This window comes from Vipera berus (genome assembly GCF_964194415.1).
Source record: "Vipera berus genome assembly, chromosome: 1".
Taxonomy (NCBI): Eukaryota; Metazoa; Chordata; class Lepidosauria; order Squamata; family Viperidae; genus Vipera; species Vipera berus.
In genome coordinates, this window is record NC_138202.1 from 196,972,890 (window position 1) to 196,994,347 (window position 21,458).

Genomic DNA, 21,458 nt, shown 5'->3' on the forward strand with positions numbered 1-21,458 from the left:
TTTTTTTTCCAATTAATAATTGTAAGTCTTCAGTTTATCTCATGTGACAAATTATATGGAAGCTACATTTCAAATAAAGCAACTTTATTATTTTAAAACATGCACTGAAGGCAAATGATTTCAGTAACAGTTAAATAATAGTCCATTAAAGATGCAATTACATGACTCGTATGGTATTTGTGCAAAATTCATGCTAAAGAAGTTACAAAAAATTCTGAAAGCTTGAGGCACTGTTCACCTTTACTTACCAATCACTAGATTGTAATAGAACTTTTCTGTGTCATTGATAGATACCTTATTTGTAAATTCTTGGATGAAGGGTGGTTCTGTTTTTATAATAGAATACACGAGACTCAATTTGTAACAGAAAACCTGTTTAATAGTGTAGCATGAATAGACTTGCATAGACCTTCTTTTGCTGCCTCCACAAGCTTTGTAGTTAGGGATACTAGCTCCTGATTGCCTGTAATCCTGAATCCATATTAGAGCTTAAAAAGATTTATGTGCATTCAGAGATAAAACTCTTCCTGTTCTTTATGATGGGCTAATAATAAGAGTGCATTCCATATTAATAATCAAATTCCAACTTTTGAAACTGCAATTTCCAAGCTGCATGAAGAGCAATGGATAGACTAAAGATAATGTCTCCTTCCTATGCTGTTCAACTTTCCTTCTCACTGGAAACAAGAAGAAATGAAGTTTCTTTTAAGGGGTAGGTGAAAAATGATTTATTAAATTTGTTTGCCACCCATCTCACCACAAAGTGACTACAGTTATCAAATCTCTTAGCCTCGTTCATACAGGTAAACCTGAGCGAAGGTTTACTAACTTAATGCAGTAGCCTGAGTTTGCATACATACTGATTCACATTTTAGCCTGGCATGATGTGCAAATAGCCTATTAAGATACCTTTGCATGTTCTTAAGTGCTGCTTAGATACTGCAGCATAAATTGTTTTTCCGAGAAAACTTACTTTGAACGAATGCATTTTGGAAACTGCTAGTGAGTGATACAATCTAAGGCACTAAGTCACTGATCTAATTTGCAATGGTGGCATTTAAACACGCAAGACTGCTGAGATTGATTCCATATCTAGTTTAGACTGACTTTACAGGTCTGTTGTAGTGATAGCCAAGGGAAGTGGGACAGAGGAACATAGGGTTATGAACACACATCTCACATGCGAGTAAGGCTGGATTTTAAACATTTTGAAAATATATTGGCATATCTGTTTTTGGATTTATATTTGTTTCCTTCTTCTAAACGACAGCGTTTAGCTGTAATAGTTGGAAAAAGGCTCTAGAAGACCAAAACAATGGAATTTGGGTGTGCCCTCAAGTATAGTTTGCTCACATTAGGGCCAAGAGGTCATGAAAACTTCACAAAACATGAAAACTTAGAACTTAAATATTTTCAGACATTTACAAATCAGATGTACTCTTTCCCAAATCTGTTGCCTTTTGTGTAGGCTTCCCAGATTTAAAAAAAACCACAACTAGAACTGAAACATAAATTGAACAAAAAGTATAGTCACTTTGTTCAGAATACAGTTGTAAGAAAAAGTATGTGAACCCTTTGGGATTACGTGGAGTTTTGCATGAATTGGCCATAAAATGCGCTCTAAACGTCATGTAAGTCACAACAATAGAAAAACACAGTCTGCTTAAAATAATACTACACAAACATTAGCTGTTGTCATGTTTTAATTGAACATAAGATGGAAACATTCACAGTGCAGGGTGGAAAAAGTATGTGAACCCCTAGCCCAGGGGTCTTCAAACTTGGCCCTTTTATGACTTGTGGACTTCAACTCCAGCAAAGCTGGCTGAGGAATTCTGGGAGTTGAAGTCCACAAGTCATAAAAGGGCCAAGTTTGAAGACCCCTGCCCTAGCCTAATGACTTCTCCAAGAGCTAATTGGAGCCAGGAGTGAGCCAACCTTGACTCCAATCAGTGTGAAGATATTGGATGTGTTGCTGACAGCTGTCCTGCCCTTTAAAAACACACTCCTGTTTTGGGTTTACTGGTCTCAAGAAGCACTGTCTGATGTGAACCATGCCTCGCAGAAAAGAGCTCTCAGAAGACCTAAGATCAAGAATTGTTGACTTGCATGAAGCTGGAAAGGGTTACAAAAGTATTTCCAAAAGCCTTGATGTTCATGTGTCCACGGTAAGACAGACTGTCTACAAATGGAGAAAGTTTAGCACTGTTGCTACTCTCCCTAGGTGTGGTTGTCCTGTAAAAATGCCTGCAAGAGCATAGCACATAATGCTTAATGAGGTAAAGAAGAATCCTAGAGTGTCAGCTAAAGACCTACAGAAATCTCTGGCACATGCTAACATTTTTGTTGACACATCTACAATAAGGAAAACATTGAACAAGAATGGAGTACATGGGAGGACACCACGGAGGAAGCCATTGCTGTCCAAAAAAAATATTGCAGCACGTTTGAAGTTTGCAAAAGAGCACCTGGATGTTCCACAGCACTACTAGCAAAATATACTGTGAACAGATGAAACCAAAATTGAGTTGTTTGGGAAAAACACACAACACTATGTGTGGAGAAAAAAAGGCACAGCACACCAACATCAAAACCTCATCCCCACTGTAAAACATGGCGGAGGGAGCATCATGGTTTGGGGCTGCTTTGCTGCCTCAGGGCCTGGACGGATTGTTGTCACTGATGGGAAAATGAATTCGAGTGTTTTATCAGGACATTTTGCAGGAAAACGTACGACCATCTGTCCGCCAACTGAAGCTCCGCAGAGGATGGGTGATGCAACAGGACAATGACCCAAAGCATACAAGTAATTCAACAAAACAATGGCTTCAACAGAACAGAATACGCCTTCTGGAGTGGCCCAGTCAGAGTCCTGACCTCAACCTGATTGAAATGCTATGGCATGACCTTAAGAGAGCGATTCACACCAGACATCCCAAGAATATTGCTACACTGAAACAGTTTTGTGAAGAGGAGTGGTCCAAAATTACTCCAGATCGTTGTGCAGGTCTGATCTGCAACTACAGGAAACGTTTGGTTGAGGTTATTGCTGCCAAAGGAGGGTCAACCAGTTATTAAGTCCAAAGGTTCACATACTTTTTCCACCCTGCACTGTGAATGTTTTCATCTTATGTTCAATTAAAACATGACAACAGCCAATGTTTGTGTAGTATTATTTTAAGCAGACTGTTTTTCTATTTTTGTGACTTACATGACGTTTAGAGCGCATTTTATGGCCAATTCATGCAAAACTCCACGTAATCCCAAAGGGTTCACATACTTTTTCTTGCAACTGTATGTTAACTACTGTTTTAAAAGAAACATGGATACACTCTAGCAAACAAATGTATTGAAATATGTATTCATTAGTATTCTAAGTCAGTAGAATATTCTAAGTGTTCTCAGGTCAGAACAGTACACTTGTATTTTTTTAAAAAAGTGTGCTCAGTTAATAGTATTTAGAGTTTATTATTTTCAAGAGCTTCAGCACTTTCAAAATGACCCCAAATCATCATTTAAATATTGTAGTCGATTTTCTTCTATGTAACAATATGAATTGATACAATACTAAAAGCACATTATGAATCAACTGATTAAACATTTCTCATTCTGAAGTACACTTTATTGTTGAAGTTAAAGAGCAAATTCAAAAGTTCAATAATTTCAATCTTCTAACAACAGTACTATAAAGAATTAAGGTATTGTGTGTTCCAGTTGCAGATCGCTAATGTTTATCCCATAATGGGAATGAAATTTTCTCAGAGATTTGCTAATACATTTGCCTCCCAATCACATCTGAGTATTTGCTTACAAAAGTGTCAACGACCCTTTTAAATTATTTTGTAAATAAGATATTCTTTTATCAAGTTGGTAACTTTTAAGACCCAGATATCAGGCACTAATGGATTAATTTTTTTATACAAAAGTTCTACATATGGTCACCAAAGCAATAATCAAGCCATATTTTTTTGCTCAAATTCCCATATGTATTTAAATGCTCCCTCCCTCCACAAAGGTATATTTGTCTTTCGGTCAGCCGCCTTATTACTATGCCTTCCACTGTAGCTTTCTTGTGCCTTTGTGCATAACCAAGCCGACCAATAAATTGCACAAAATTTTATTAAAGTCAACAGTATTGATTGTGAGAGAATGGAAGTAACATTATTTAGAAAAAGACATAACATATCATTAGAGTTAACATCATCTTGTTAGGTTGAAGTCATTCATACTTTAGGAAAAATACTGTTTCCTTTTCTATGACAGAGCGAGAGAGACAAATAATTTCTAAATGGAACCATTCAGAAATAAATTCAAACACAATTAGGATGCAAAGGGAAAGAGAGGTGGTACATCTAGAGTGATTATGGTTCTATAAACAATGGTATATATAAGTTGTGTTCCAAGTACAGAGCACATGCCAGAAATACATGACACTTTAGTCATGTAGGCCTTATTTGCTAGTCATTTGCTGGGCTGGGCAGGTATAGTCTAGAAGGAAGTGATTTTAAAGTGCCAATACCGCACACAAAAAGTTCAGTGGGGCCACAATGCAAGCCTTTCCCCTTATTCATAAGAATTAAGACAATACTTATCACCATACAGTTTGATATTACTTCCAATAAGTACAATATTTATTAAACATTTCTTCAGTTTGTTACATTTTGTGCAACAAATCAGAAGAGTCTGCAGCCACAAATTATATGCAGAGTATGAAGAAAAATCAGCATCTGCGATCCAAAGAACTATTATGGGACTGCACCTTCCTTTTGAATGGCAATCCCCCTCCCCTTTGTGAAATGCCCTACTGTTTCAAAGGGGGTTGCCAAGGGAGTGCTGCGGAAGAGTCCAAACCTGCTTTGGCTGCACACTGCTTTTAGTGCTGATCCCCCAGGTAGTGTGTTTGCTTTCCATTTTCTTAAGAGCTCTACGTGGAACTAGCAAATCTGATTTTACACAGAATGCCTTATGAACTTTATGCATGGAAAAGTGACAGCCACAATTGTGCTGTCGAATACAAAAAAAAAGACTAAACTTCATCTTCAGAAGCCTAAACCCGACATCTAAACGTGCCAATATGATCTGAACAAAATAATGTTCAAAGTTTAGCCAAGCACAGGAAACAATCTGGTATAAGAAAAGGTAACAAAGATTACACACGTTTATAAACCAGCACACAAAAGGTTTAAACACATTTCTGAAAATGAAGTTAGCTTTATTGAGTCAGGGGAATAAAAAAGTCAGTATTGACCATTTACAATCTCTGACCTTTCTGAAGACGTTAAGATTCTGTTGTAGTGCAGCTACATACAGTACAATTCAGGCATTTTTCAGTTGGGTTCAGATTTCAAATTCATTGTTGAGAAAGAGTTGGGAAGGAAAGTTTTAACAGCAGCCTCCGCTGGACTGCTTGACTGGAGTGCTCTGAATTTTAACGTTGGATTTCTCTGCGCCACCTGCTGTTGCTCCAGGACCCATTCGTTTTTTGATCTCAGCAGCCATGGTCATGAAAGATTGTTCTACGTTGGTTGCATTTTTTGCACTGGTTTCCAAAAATGGAATCCCAAGAGAATCTGCAAATTCCTGTAGAATAAAGAGATCACTTTTAATTCTGTTATCCAGATTTGGAAAAGAAGAGGAAGCATCAGAACGACTCTGACATATCCTCACATAGATTTAACTATTATTAGTTTGTTTTTCATATAGCCTTCCTTTCAGAAATTCAGGCTAGCATATTCAGTCCTCATCTTCCAAGTTTATCATCACAGCCTTGTGAAGAAGGCTAGGTGACTGGCCCAAATTCAACCAATGAAGTTCCACTAGTAAATACAGACTTGAATGTGGGCTTCCCTAATTAAATATCTTGACCACTACACCACACTCATTCTCAGAATTATACACCTTCCAAGTTTATACCGTATATACTTGAGTATAAGCCGACTCGAGTATAAGCCGAGACCCCTAATTTTACCCCCCAAAACTGGGAAAAGTTCTTGACTCAAGTATAAGCCGAGGCTGGGATCCGCCGTTCTGTAAGCCTCCGCCGCTGGCGGAGGCTGGATCCGCGCTCTGCAAGCCTCTGCCGCCAGCAGAGGCTCGATCCGCCATTTTGCAAGCCTGAATACACAGGAATACCCTGTGTGGCCGCGGCTCTCGGGGAAGCCCTGGCTGTCCGCTTCCTCGCTCCACGCTGCCATTCGGGGCCTGCGCGTTCCCCGGGCAAATCGCGGCGCCCAGCAGGCGAGGAAACACGCCCGCTCCAGTCGCCCCCCCTTCCCTCAGGAGACGCGAAGCAAGTGACCGCCCGGAGCTTACCGAGGACTTGCGCGCGGCCGAGGCTTCGGTGCTTCCAGGATCGCGCGCACCTCTCCCAAGCCGCCGCCGTCCGGAGACCTGCCGAAGTTTGGGGAGGTTTGGGGAGGTGCGCGCGCACCTCCCCAAACCTCCCCAAACGTCGGCAGGTCTCCGGACCTCCGCGCCCTGCCTGCCTGCTTCTTTCCGCTGCCTGGCTGCCCTACGATGTAACCCGCTTCATGATCGAGTGCGACGCCTGCAAGGACTGGTTTCACGGCAGGAAGGGGATCTCTGCCCTAGAGCGGGAGGGGGGAGGGAAAGGGGGGGGAAGGAAAGGCCCGATTGCTTTGTGTTACCTGCCGTGAAACCAGTCCTTGCAGGCGTCGCACTCGATCATGAAGCGGGTTACATCGTAGGGCAGCCAGGCAGCGGAAAGAAGCAGGCAGGCAGGGCGCGGAGGTCCGGAGACCTGCCGACGTTTGGGGAGGTGCGCGCGCACCTCCCCAAACTTCGGCAGGTCTCCGGACAGCGGTGGCTTGGGAGAGGTGCGCGCGATCCCGGAAGCACCAAAGCCTCGGCCGCGCACAAGTCCTCGGTAAGTTTTTTTGTTCACTGGAGTATAAGCCGAAGTGGAATTTTTCAGCCCAAAAAGTGGGCTGAAAAATTCGGCTTATACTCAAGTATATACGGTAATTATTGCAATGGATTCAACAATACTTTTTGAAGATTAAAGTTGTTTAAAAGATAGGCATACCTTTGCTGTTGTATAATCTACGACTTTCTTTGTGGTCAGATCACACTTGTTTCCTACCAACAACTTGTTAACATTTTCACTGGCATAACGATCTATTTCTTGAAGCCACTGTTTTACATTATTGAAAGACTCCTAAAAGATAAAAAGAATATATTAAATCTAAGCTCAGCCATTTAACATAGTGTGTTTGGATTCTAAGACAAATCCCAATGCATTTTAAACATAATCCCAATAGTGTCCACCTCTCTCCTCTGCTTTACAAATTAGGAATTTCTGGCTTGAATTAAGAAAGATTTCTCTGTGCCTCAAGACTCTTCTTTTATGCAAAGACACGCCATAATTTGTGGAAGCATCAGGGATGCAGCAAGACATCTTACAAGGAGAACTAAGACTTCAAAGTGAGAGGATATACAGTCACCACTGAATTCAATCATCCCTTCATCTAATTGCTGCTATTGCTCATGCAATTCCTTCCAATGCCCAACTAACAAATACTTACCTGATCTGTAACATCATACACAACTATGATGCCATGAGCTCCTCTGTAGTAACTAGAAGTAATTGTTCGAAATCTCTCTTGGCCTGCTGTGTCCCACTATGAAAACAAAACAAAAAATGTTGAAAAGTGCTTAAAAGACTGTACCCATTCTGATCTGATAACCGGACAGATTAAAAAAAAACCACTGGTAATACTACTAGTCAACTAACTATTCTGAAATACCTACCAAAGATCAGATGAAATAAAATAACTGAAACAATGAAATAGAATCCATTTCACTGAAATCAACTATAAAATGCTGTTGGGGATTTAATGTTAAGCTCATGGCATTACCAGGAGGCACCAGTAAAAAGTCCTTTCTTGCCATCTCTTTTAAATCTTTAAATAGAAACCCAATTCTGATGTTTCAGGGCAAGCATTCCACACAATTCTTATTTCTGAATTAGCTGGTTAGCCATCTGCACTTTGAATTCTGCCTTATTACCTCCAAGGAGGCTCTGTTGGATTATAATTAGAATTTATTAAATTTATATGCCGCCCTTCTCCCTAAGGACTCAGGGCGGCTCACAACAATAAAAAGTAAAAAAAAAACATAAAATACAAAATTTAAAAAAGAATTAAATCATAAATGTAATAAATACATAACAATTAACCCAATAAAATCTAACCTAAAATCTAGGTTTCATCTGTCAGCGAATGTTTTTTTTTGTTCATGGCAGGCGTATCTGGATATAACCTTAAACAATAGGAGCCTTTTGGTAAATTTGCCACAAAATACCTTCAAGCTACAAAATGCCGAGCAACTCTTGTTATATACGCTTAATGTATTCAATTTTGCTGCTGCTGCTTGTCAGAATTTGGAATTGGTCACAATGCAGATTTGCTTATGGCATCACTACCCTATGAAGCTTACAATGCCCTAGATAGCGCACTCTTTCGAGATTTACCAGTGTACAATACTTACTATCTGAAGCTTGATAGTTTTGCCATCTAGCTCTATAGTTCTGATTTTGAAGTCCACCCCAATTGTGCTGATATAACTTTCTGTATATGTGTCATCCTAGGAAGAGGAAACATTTTTGGAATCATTAGCAATACTGCATTCCAAAGCATCACCACCACAGAAAGGAAAAACCTGTCTTAGAATAAACAAGTACTTGATTAAAATTCCAACTGATGCCAAGACGGATAAATTTGCTAGAATTTTAACAAAAAATGAGTAGCTTCTAGTTGAGACTGCTCAGATGATGATGCTGGGATGGTTCAGTGAACATTATCAGATTGCCATTAATTGATCATACAGGTAGTCCTTGAATTATTATCACTTGGGACTTGAATTTCCATCATGTTATGATTGTAATTTTTTTTTATTTTAATCCCATTTATATCCCGCCCTTCTCCGAAGACTCAGGGCGGCTTACAATCTAAGCACAAATCAAATTGAACCACACCTGATTTTATGACATGTTTTACAGCGGTGGCTGTGCAAAACATTCAGCTGTTAGGCAAATATAGCTTCCTCAATGGGTGTTTTGCCAGAAATTCGCAAAAAAAGGCACATGATCATGTGACGCTGCAATCGATGATAAAGCTGGTTGCCAAGAATCCATGCAATCACATTACCATAGGGGAGATGTAATGGCTCTAAGTGTGAATATACTTTTTTGTAAATCACTTTTTCCAAGGCCATCATAACTCTGAACCATTGTTAACTGAAGAGCCATAAATTAAAGACTACCTGTATCATAGAAGTCAATTTTGGAGCCAGAGAAAGAAGAAATTAGAGCTGTTTTTTTGGGCTTGTTGAGAAAGTAACTTACTTTAAACTAATGATTAATACAATCAAGCCATTTATACGTTTAGTGTACCACACAAACATCACCAATTATAGATCGTATACTTTGCACTTACTACAGGTAGTTCTCAAGTTACAACCACAATTTGAGTCCAAAATTTCTCTTGCACAGCGAGACAGTTGTTAAATGAGTTTTGCTCCATTTTATGACTTTTCTTGCCACATTAGCTAAGTGAATAACTGCAGTTGTTAACTCAGTAATAGTGAATCTGGCTTCCCCATTGACTGCTTGTCAGAAGGTCACAAAAGGTGATCCCGTGACCCCAGGACATTGCAACCGTTATAAATATGAACCAGTTGCCAAATGCCTGAATTTTGATCACATGATGCTACAACGGTTGCAAATGTGAAAAATAGTCATAAGTCACTATTTTCAGCGCCGCTGTAACTGAACGACCACTAAACAAATGGTTGTAAGTTGAGGAGTACATATTCAGTGAGGGGAAAAATTATTTGATCCCCTGCTGATTTTGTACATTTACCCACTGACAAAGAAATGATCAGTCTATACTTTTAACAGTGAGAGACAGAATAATGAAAAAATCCCAAAAATACATTTCAAAAAAGTTGTAGATTTACATTTTAATGAGTGAAATAAGTATTTGATCCCCTATCAATCAGCAAGAGTTCTGGCTCCCAGGTGTCAGAAAAGGGAATGCTCCTATTTTCAGCTTGTTACCTGTAATAAAAGACACCTGTCCACAGAAGCAATCAATCAGATTCCAAACTGTCTACCATGGCCAAGACCAAAGAGCTGTGCAAGTATGCTACGGACAAGATTGTATACTTATAAAAGGCTGGAATGGGCTACAAGACTATTGCCAAGCAGCTTGGTGAGAAGGTGACAACAGTTGGTGCGATTATTCGCAAATGGAAGAAACAAAAAATAACTGCCAATCTCCCTCAGTCTGGGGCTCGATGCAAGATCTCACCTCGTGGAGTTTCAATGGTCATAAGAGCAGTGAGGAAACAGCCCAGAACTACATGGGAGGATCTTGTCAATGAGTCAAGAAACCTTAATGACTTGGAGAGGATCTGCAAAGAGGAGTGGGACAAAATCCCACCTGAGATGTGTGCAAACCTGGTGGCCAGCTACAAGAAACATCTGACTTCTGTGATTGCCAACAAGGTTTTTGCCACCAAGTACTAAGTCATGTTTTGCGAAGGGGTCAAATACTTATTTCATGCATTAAAATGCCAATCAATTTATACCTTTTTTGAAATGCGTTTTTCTGCATTTTTTTGTTGTTATAATAAACCTACCATTAAAATTATAGACTGATAATTTCTTTGTCAATGGACAAATGTACAAAATCAGCAAGGGATCAAATATTTTTTCCCCTCATTGTAGACAGACCTGGAAGGACATATAATGATTCAATAATTCACACTGTAGTGAAAGACAGAGCATGAAATGCAGGATTTATTTCTTAATTACTGTTAGTTTGGCTGAGCATACAAACTGGCCTTACATAATTACGTGACAAGCAAAAATTCAATACCCCAAATTTAGCCATATATCCAATTTAAGAACTCGGGACTTTTTATGTGCTTAAGGCTCTTAGTTTTGTAAAGGATTAGCTCCTTGTCTTTATGAATGCACCCACAAGATTAGCATTTCTTCTAACTTTTCTTGCAAACTGAAAATTTATTTTACAATTACTTAGCAAGTATAAACATTATGGAGGCTAAAACACCCTAGCTATAATACCATTTATTATTAATCCAAAGATTAACACACAAGACAACTTACTGCAAACCTAAGTAGTAGGCAAGATTTTCCAACACCAGAATCTCCAATAAGGAGTAGCTTGAATAAATAATCACTGCAAAGAGAAAACCACAATTATATGTACAATATTATGATGGATTAAATCTGTTTATTCATATTATTTTGTTTTATCTTTATTAAAATTGACAATTTCAATCTTCCTGTCAATATATGCCAGGAAATGTATAAATGGATGTTATACTGAAACCAAATTTAAATCTAAATTCTGTGGCTATCTGAAAACTAAATTATGATGAAAATTAGAAAATAACAGAACTGTTAGAGATCTTCAGTTTTGTTATCTTTCTAGATCAATTGGTCAATATAGTAATTGGAACAATCTGATGGAGAATTCTGGTGCTAAGAAATAACTAACTCTACCGGCCTTTGCTGGACCATTTTGCAGTCTGTCTTGAATAAGGGATTTGGAGAGAAACAATCTTCACTAAAATTCATTCCAGAGAAGATGGAACTACTTCTGATAGTCAGCTCATGGGTGGGATTGTTTAAACAATACACTTAGCAGCAAAAAGGCAAACAAATCAGCCTAGGGTTATTGTAAATATATTCTTATCGCTCGTTTCCTTCTCTGCTAATACTGGTATTAACAGTATTACCGCTGTCATAAACAGTTTGGCAACAGAGTACACTACACATGGCACTTCTTTGGAATCAGTTTAGAACTTAAGTTGGTCTAAGACAAAGCTCCCAGATTGCTGACTGGGACAGATAAAATATCTTGCCTGCATTACATAACTTCCACTAGCCTTCATTTGTTTCCAAATAACATTCTTAAGTAGCATTTTGGTCTTTTGTGGTAAAGCAAGCATACAATTAGCCACCCTTCTCTAGATCCCCTGGCATCTGAATAGAGAAGCCACCAATAGAGAAAGAAAGGACTTTAAATTGAACTACCTTATGTTTGCATTTCACTACAAGGAAGGAAAGTTCTAACATAAAGTATAATGAAATAATTTTCAGAAACCATTTTTGTATTTTGTATCTGTATTCAAATTTAAGCAGTCTTAAATACTAGTGATTAATTCTGAGATTTCAAACTTACAGAACAACATAATTAACCTCTCATAACTATATGCTCTCACAGGAAATTAATTTTAAAGTACTTGAAACAAGTGGATGAAATTCTTTTATATGTTTTTCTCAATCCAAATAGAATATTAAAATATTCAAATTAAAAATTATCAATATTTACTACTGAGACTTTTCCCACTCCCTTCGGCTGGTTCAATATTCTGCTGTTTACTCATGTATTCCTATCTATCACCACAGATAGACCAAAGAAATCATACAAATACCACTAAAGTAGACAAATCTTCATGTGTTTTGGTTTAACAATCACAGTAAGGAGCTATGAGGAAAACACCTAAAGATTATGGAAAGAAAAATATCAGCTATGCTAAGACTTTCAGGTCCCTGACAAGCACAGAAAATAAATCATGGACAACTTTAAGGAAAACCCTTTCTAAACACATGGTTTAAAAAGTTCTCAGTAGGATTGGTTTCAGACTGAAGTTCAAGAAGATAGAACAGCAGAGAGATTCACATGGAATTCTGTACTGTACTCTTTTTGATTATGCTGGAAGTAACGTAAGTCCAGTGTATTATATTAAATGAAATCTTCAGGTCACTTATGATCATCAATACTATTTATTCAATTTGTAAAGGTACCCATGTCAGCAACAGATTCTGTATTGCAAATCATCTTAAAATTTTAAAAAAAATCCCATCATGAAATATAAAAATTAAAATACACAGTTCATGAATATTAGCAATGCATTTTTGAAATAAAACCATTTCTTTTCATTCTTTTTAGTTCTAAAAGGGTATGTTGTTTAAATATTTGAGTTTTAAAAAATTATAAAGTTGGACCCAGACTTCCTTAGAACAATTAAGTTGTCTCGCATTCAATCTTGCAGCCTGACTCCCTTTACAAATGTAATATTTTAACAGCCTGCATAGCAATATCTAATAGAATAACTGCTTCAGAAAAAAATCAATTCTTCAAATGCACAAGGCATTTATCAAACTGATTTTTAAATAAGTTGTACAATCTAAGACAAGGTAGATAAAATGCTTTTCATACATAAATTAAAGTTCTATAGCTCCCTATGTTCAGTTATTTATTTATAAAACCTATAGCTTGTCCATCTTACTGCAAGGTAACTCTTACAGAAAAATCCCAAGAAACATTTAATAATAATAATAAAATTGGAAGGGACCTTGGAGGTCATCTAGTTTACAGGAGTGGAGTGAATAAAAAACTCATTTTAAGATTATTTTCTGATAAACATTTCTGACAGAGGAGCCTATGTTTCTATTGGTGAATAAATGCCTTGTTTCATGCCTATATTACTGCAATAATTTTCTGCCAGGATCTATATCTCAATACAAGGTAATGTTTTTTCAAGATGTTCTGAACCTTTCATGCTACTCTAATTTTCTTTATACAGTAGAGGGTTTTTCATTAACTCCTTATTCAAGTCATAGCCAAATTAAATTACAAGTAGTCCTCAACTTACTTTTATTTAGTTATTATTCAAAGTTACAACAGCAATAAAAAAGTGACTTAAGACCATTTTTCATACTTATGACTGTAGCAGCCTCCTTGTGGTCACACAATCAAATTTTAGATGCTTGGCAATTGTAATCCTAGTACTGTAACCCAGGGCTTTTCAATCAGTGGTACGGGTACCACCTGTGGTACATTAGCACTTGCCAGGTAGTACATGACCATCCTAGAAAAGTGGTAGCGGGGGAAGGGAATGAGCTGAACAGGTGGCAGCACTTCACAAGCCTGAGCGAGAGATGGCTGGAGCTGCAGGGCTGTCAGGGCTCAGCGGAAGTGCCAGGATCAGCACTTCTTTGGGGCTGTTAAGGCTCAGCGGAAGCACCAGGATCAGCGCCAGGCTCCAGCTGGAGCTCGGTGCTGATCCCGGTGCTTCTGCTGAGCCCAGAAGAAGCGCCGATCAGCTGGAATGTTGCAGTATCCCCAGGGTCTTGTGATTTACATTCAGATGCTTGGCAACTGATTCATATTTATGACGGTCACAGTGTCCCAGGGTCATGTGAAGTGACCAAAACCTGCTGCAACCAGCCAGCAGATGGGGGGAATAAAAACCAATCCCCCATCCCACCCTTGCTGCCAATCCTCAACAGAAATGCTCACAACAATGAAAACCTCGGACAGGAGGAAGAGCGCCGCCAGGCAGGCACGTGTCTTGCTTGGCTGTGGCTTGGGGGGCACTTTTTCAGTGCTGTTGTAACTTCAAACAGTCACTAAGCAAACTGTTGTAAGTTGAGGACTACCTGTACTTCATCACTTTCTCCACTTTTTTTTTGGTCATCAAGTTTTTGACACCTTGCTAGGTGACTGGTGGTACTCGGATGTTGCCATATCCTAAAAGTGGTACAATGGGTGAAAAGGTTGAAAAGCCCTGCTGTAACCTATAATGGATCTGACTTTCATCTGCATTCTATTACTAATTAGATTCACATTATACAAACTTTAAAAACAGTATATTGTGTCATTTTTTTCACTGTATATGTTGAACTAACAATCACTGTTTTTGTTAGAGAAATAATGTGAAGATTACCTTAATTGTGGCATCTCCTTTAGCAGCAAATACCTCATCCAAATGTCTTCTGTATGCATTAATCCTACTTGAAGCCTATTCTTTTTACAAACTGCTTCAACTTGGATATTTCGGAGCCATCTTGCATGCTAATTACTTCAGGTCAAGCCATAACATTTCAACAGATTTAAATTCAGGCCTTAAGATTTGGCTCTTTCAAAAATGTGAACTTTTTTCTACTTCAGTGAATCTGCTGTACATGTATGCCTAGGACCACTGTTGTACCGCATCACTCACATTCGACTCAGGGCTGGCTAAGCTGAAGCTCTTTAGAATTTACTGGTCCAAATCAGAATCCATTGCTCCCTGACCATTTGCAAGCCACTGGATTTCTAAGCCTTCAAAACGATTTCAAACAATGCCATGTTTCACTGATGGGATTAAGATTCTTGTGTTGGAATACAGAATTCTGATTTCTCATCAACACCACAATGTTCCGTTTTTGTCTTGCCTACCCACCCAGCGTTGTTCCAGTCTGCAATATGTGGTTTTTGGCAAACTTGAAACAGGTGGCAGTGTGCTTTCTGGAAAGCAGAGACTTCTTGCTTTCTATCCTCTCTTTAGTATTTACCTAGGGAGGACTAATCAGTCAATACCAGATGATATGTAAGCCCTTGCAACCTGACATGAGTATTGTGTACTTTATTGTTGCAATGTTGTTGTGTTTTTTTCTGGACAACTACATGTGGGAAGAAAGTAACAATGTTATTGTATTTCTCCATTTGTATACTATGTGTCTGATCAGAGCATGATGGAGAGCAGACTGCTCACAAAAGTTTTCATAGTCCTCTCCAGTTTCCTGAACACTGATAATCCTTTTCAGAGTTCAGAGATCTCATCTGATTAGGGCACGATTCAATTCCATTAATTGTGTCCTGAAAAGCAGACACAACTTGTCTGTGTTTTTTTTTTAAAGAGAAGGACCTCCTCAAAGTTACATGTCATTATCATCATTGTTTGGATCATCTAACTCAGGGGTGTCAAACTGCAGGCCTGTGGGCCGGACACGTCATACAGAAGCCACACCCACCCCATTGCCGGTGTGCTGTCCCAAGTAGATGGGATTGCTGGTTCCACGTGAGACAGCCAGAATAAAACTCAAATGAATGGGATAAGCAAATTACTTTATTCACAGGTATCCTCAATGAATAACTCACGGTTAGAGCAGAAATTCTTCTGGAATATAGATTGTAATCTGGACCCATCTCATTAGGTAAAAGAATAATGGACTTTCTCATCCTGTGCAAATGTTACATGTTGATACGGAGCTTGTTATCCCCCAGCCGCATGGCTAGGGTTCACCCAGAGTGATGATACAAAGGCACAAAGCCAGGAAGTCCTGCAATAAACACGGAAACTCCTCCCAATGTTCTAGATAAACTATAAGATTTACTAACTAGACTACATTTCCCAGAAGCCATCTCTTAAGGAAACAGTGTTTAACACGTTAAATGCTAAATGTCCTCACATTTTTCTTAATGATACAGCATTAACCCTGTAAATGCTAAATACTCTAACACAGTTCTTAATTCCTAAACTAGATATAAAATGGACCAGCTGTATACTGGTCCAGCACAGCCGGCAATGGCAAAACAGTCCCGATACGCCTTGTGACATCATTTGACATCACGAGTTTGACATGTCTGAAATTCTAACTCATTGTAACCCATTAAGAGAATGGTGGCTCAGTATTCAATAAAGATATGACACGGTGTATTGTTTTGTGTTTTGTTTAGCCAGATGAAACTCCGGTTACACTGTAAATCAAGTAGATCAGGATTATGAATAACTCTAAAGGGTTTACAACTTTCACTACGATATTTGTTTTAGCAGCAAAACAGCAGTAATTTGCCACTGCCTTCTTCTAGGATGTTTTTTCAATCTTCCAGTTTAGCCTACATCCTTGTTATACTTTGTAAATTGCCAATCCAGGTTCTAATCAGATGAGCCGATTCTGCTTAGTTTCCAAAACCAGGCTATGTCAGGCAGATATCTTGGCTAAAATGCATCCTTAACCGAAGTTTTTATTTGAATTAGTTACTTTTCAACACTTTACCTATACGAAACAGATATATATCTTACATTTTACTTCACCACTGCAAAATAAAATGGTTAATATTTTTAATTAATAAAACTTAGCACTACTTCATAAAGCAAATCAATGAAAACTTGCTGCAGATGTGAACTACAGGTTGATTTTAATAATTACAACTGCATTCAAGTACTTTTCTGAACTGTACATAACTGAAGCATTAAATCTAATGCTGGTCTGCTCTTTAAGTAAACAGAAGCATCAACTTTAAAAGTGTTAACATTAAAAGTGTTTGCATCCTTACCAGTAAAATTGAAAATAATAATGGAGCCTTGATTTGGTTGCTTGCTATGCACTGAATCCAGGATCATCAAATGTTGTATTTCAGAAGGAATGCAATCCAATCTAGAAATGGTTGCACACCTCCCACAAATCAGTTTCTCCTACAGTACCTATACTAGTAGTATCTGTGCATTTTTATTTGAATTTAATTTCAGATTCATCTCAATCTCTCACGTTCGTGAGTTTAAAGCAATATTCTAATCCAAACCTGTAAAAAATATTTCCCAAAAGTTTCATATGGATATTTAAAGGACTGAAGGGCAAGATGGAATCCTCAAAAGCCAGTGAGGCAGCACAATTGCCAGCATCACCTCTTGGTCTATCCTTCAGAAATATCACAGTCATGCCAACATTATCTGACCCCAATCCCATAGGTAAGAAAAGGCCCCCTATATTTATCATGGATTAGGATCCTATTAAAAAGTCATCCCCATATTCCTTTGCTGTTGCTCAGTATTTCATTTGGGAATTTCCAGAAAATTATTAATTTTTCACAGTTTAAATGTACAGAATCCTACATAACTAAGCAAGCCATAGTTTTAATTTGTTAAGTTACACCACAGATAGGATGACATTTGTTTTGGATGCTAAAAACAAACACACACTTAATCTTCAGGCCCTTGCTCTCACCACATGCAACTTTAACTCATGATAAAATTAGACTTGCTGTTCCAAAGTGTCATTACTAATGTTGCCTGGAAACAGCAGAACAAATTTGATGGTACTCATCCTTTAAGCTGTAGAACTCAGAGGGTGAGGGTGGATGATGAGAAAAGTTTCTGAGCAATCAAAAGTGCTTAATAAGAAAAAAAAGTCAGCATTAATCTTTTGGTGTTGCTTCCACATTTCAGTTTTCATTGCTTAGAAGTATTTCACTGCAATGCAGCAACATTGCAAAATCAACCTAAGCCCAGAAAGCATTCTGTAAGAATCATGTGGCAAACACATGACCCTCAGCTAAAATGAACATCCACAATAATCAGTCAATAACAACTGGTCAGAAAGGGTGAATCAGGTACAAAGAGATCAAATGGTAACACTGTTGAATGGCCTTTCTTACACTAGGAGTCCATCTCAAAGTCATTCTTTTTACACTTTCCACATAGTACTCATTTACACTTCTATTAAGGCGGCCTCAAAAACTGTAGCTGCCTTAATTGTGGTTGCCATACACTAAGTCCACCAACATTCAGAATACTATATCCCTACTTTTGTTATTGTTGCACTATGGAAAATTAATTATATATAAATTCACATGAGTTATTTTCTGAACTTTTGCAGCCAAATTATCCTTCAATATAAATTATTCAAGGAGCAGTGCTTTGAAGTACCAATGCTGCCAAGCTGAAGAGAACAAGTAAAGATAAAGCAGGGATACAGAGAAACAAGCTACATACATGTGAAGAGGAAAAGAAGTCCAGAGTTAGGCTGTATTTTAAGTTTAAAGAAATGAACAAGAACAGGAATGGCTAGAGATACAAATGAAAAGATAAATTTGTTTATAAAGCAAAGATAAAAGTGAGGATACTGATAAAGACAGAATGTAATAATACAGGGGCAGGCAACTGACAATCTTAAATCTCCCTTTGTAAATGCTTCTGGTCCTGATTGTTGAACCTCAATGGTACAATTCACTGCCATTAATTGTGGGGAACAGATAAGAACTAAGCTCTACAGCAGTCAACTTAAATTTCCCCAAAGCCCACAGTCTCCCCCTGCTTTTCCTAAATATTAAATACAGCTTTTAGTCAAGGCTGCTCACTAAGCATAAAGGTACAACATGTAAAGAGTACAGAACAACCAGAGACATCTAAGGAAAACTATAGCCAATGGAGTGCACATGTATGCGTGTTAAGTGGTCACCAATTAAGACAAGGTGAACTGAACAAAATTTTAAAAAAATCAAGACTGAGGTCTACTTGATATAGTATGGTGTTCCAAGTGTCACAATCATCATTTAGTAAATGACCCTGGATCATCTTCCAGTATATCCATCCTCACAGTTGGGAGAATTAAATGAAAAGGAAAAAAAAAACCTGTACATTTCCCTAAATTCCTTGTTGAAACTACACTTTCCCCCTTCACTTAACCTAAGACACTTCCATGAACAAAAGTTTCCCCGCACACCATTTCCCCACTATAAGCTTTAACAACAGGAAGCTGGGATCTCGATCCCGGATTGCTTACCTACCTAAATCGTGGAGAAGAGTAGGTGGGAATTTACAAGTCACTCTCGGAGAGCAGCTAAGGACAGACAGACTAAGATCCACAAGTTTCCCATCTGTGCTAGAGAATATACCAAATAACCAACTTGCTTAGCTATCAGAAGGGCTGGGACACCCAATGCTTTTGAGTTATTCTTAGATGATTATTTACATCTCACAACAGAATTCACAGCAAAGCTTCAGGCTACCCTATCTTTCAAAGTGTGTGTGTGATCTCAGAATGTTCTTTGAAAAGCATTAAAGCCAAAGCCTTTCTTATGGTCCAACTTTCACTGCAATGTATGGCAGTGAAAGTTGGACCATAAGAAAGGCTGAGCGCCAAAGAATTGAGGCCTTTGAACTCTGGTGCTGGAGAAGACTCCTGCGAGTCCCTTGGACTGCAAGGCGATCCAACCGGTCAGTCCTAGAGGAGATCAATCCCGACTGCTCTTTAGAAGGCCAGATCCTGAAGCTAAAACTCAAATACTTTGGCCCCTTAATGAGAAGGAAGGACTCACTGGAGAAGAGCCTAATGCTGGGAAAGATCGAGGGCAATAGAAGAAGGGGACGGCAGAGAATGAGGTGGCTGGATGGAGTCACTGAAGCAGTAGGCGTGAGCTTAAATGGACTCCAGAAGATGGTGGAGGACAGGAAGGCCTGGAGGAACGTTGTCCATGGGGTCGCGATGGGTCGGACACGACTTCGCAGCTAACAACAACAACAAAGCCAAAGCCACCATTCTGTTTACTATCTTTCAATGTATGTGTGTGTGTGTGTGATATCTCAGAATGTTCTTTGAAAAGCATTAAAGTCAAAGCCACCATTCTGTTTACTATCTTTCAATGTGTGTGTGTGTGTGTGTGTGTGTGTGTGTGATCTCAGAATGTTCTTTGAAAAGCATGAAAGCCAAAGCCACCATTCTGTTTACTATCTTTCAATGTGTGTGTGTGTGTGTGTGTGTGTGTGTGTGTGTGTGTGTGTGATCTCAGAATGTTCTTTGAAAAGCATGAAAGCCAAAGCCACCATTCTGTTTACTATCTTTCTGTGTGTGTGTGTGTGTGTGTGTGTGTGTGTGTGTGATATCTCAGAATGTTCTTTGAAAAGCATTAAAGTCAAAGCCACCATTCTGTTTACTATCTTTCAATGTGTGTGTGTGTGTGTGTGTGTGTGTGTGTGTGTGTGTGATATCTCAGAATGTTCTTTGAAAAGCATGAAAGCCAAAGCCACCATTCCGTTTACTTGCTGCGGGCACGAACAACCGTTCTAAATCCCTCCAGAGCCCCGGCAGCCTTCCCTGTTCCCGAGGGCTGTGGCCCCAAAGCCGCTTCCGCGTCCCTGTTTTCCTTCGGCAAGGAGCAATTGCTCCATTCACCGCCTTTCACCCCGTCAGCACTTACCCCACCATCGTCCCCGTCTCCCGCTCCCTCTCCAACCTCGTCACTCCCTTCTGTCCCCACGCCCGCAAGGCAGCTACCATTAGTACTCACTATTCGGGATTCATACTGGACATGTCAGCGGGGCCCCCCACGGCCTGTAGAGAATGAGCTCTCTCCGCGGAGCAGGCGGCGGTCAGACCCACCACCGGCGGCTCCTGGAACGGTCGGGCTTCCTAGCCAACCAAACACCCAAAGGTGACAAAGACGGGCAACAACGGCGTCTCCTTCCGACAGGGACAAACCCCTCCCCACACAAGCGGCGACTGCAGCCTCGTCTCCGCTCTGGCACCTAACACTCAAAATGGCTGCCACCTCCGAAACCAGGAAACGGAGAAGCCTCCGTTGGAGGGCCGGCTCTTACATGATGGGTGAGAAGGCGGCGGGAGCCTTGGCAAGGGATGCTGGGGAATTGAGTTCCCAAGTCCGGCGACGGCTTTCGGGTTGCTTTGGAGCCGAGCCCACAGAAAAACTCGCTTTCCCAGCAAACCTACAGGCAGATTGACGCGTGCGTAATCCAAGCTCTTTTTTTCTCCGTCTTTCCCGGTTGACTCAACTTTGATATTTTGGTAACCGATTGGCTGACAGGTTCAGCCGGCCGGGCAACGTCAGCAGGGAAACGTG

General features: G+C 39.3%; 1 protein-coding gene across 2 annotated transcripts; it reads right to left on the reverse strand.

The window, feature by feature from the left end:
* Window positions 1–67: 67 nt before the first annotated feature.
* On the reverse strand, window positions 68–21,147 carry RAB1A (RAB1A, member RAS oncogene family). 2 transcript variants are annotated; one of them, XR_014028641.1, is made up of 7 exons: window positions 20,889–21,147; window positions 11,153–11,225; window positions 8,509–8,604; window positions 7,545–7,640; window positions 7,046–7,177; window positions 1,902–5,580; window positions 68–1,773 (listed from the first exon to the last, which is right to left on the reverse strand). XR_014028641.1 is itself a non-coding variant. In XM_081345461.1 (6 exons), exons 1-6 carry the CDS (start codon window positions 20,909–20,911, stop codon window positions 5,383–5,385), a joined length of 618 nt encoding a protein of 205 aa, XP_081201587.1. In that variant the 5' UTR covers window positions 20,912–21,147; the 3' UTR covers window positions 1,843–5,382. The 2 variants fall into 2 exon arrangements, 1 of the variants encoding a protein (XP_081201587.1); XM_081345461.1 differs by lacking the exon at window positions 68–1,773 and having other exon boundaries at window positions 1,843–5,580.
* Between the last annotated feature and the right edge of the window lie 311 nt (window positions 21,148–21,458).

Bases quoted from the DNA above. Each gene is read 5' to 3' on its own strand.
- RAB1A (XM_081345461.1), bottom strand. From the start codon at position 20,911: ATGTCCAGTATGAATCCCGAATA. The intron at 11,226-20,888 runs GTGAGTACTAAT...TTCTCTTTGCAG, and splicing joins TCCAGTATGAATCCCGAATA to TGATTATTTATTCAAGCTAC. The intron at 7,178-7,544 runs GTAAGTATTTGT...TTTATCTTTTAG, and splicing joins TGTATGATGTTACAGATCAG to GAGTCTTTCAATAATGTAAA.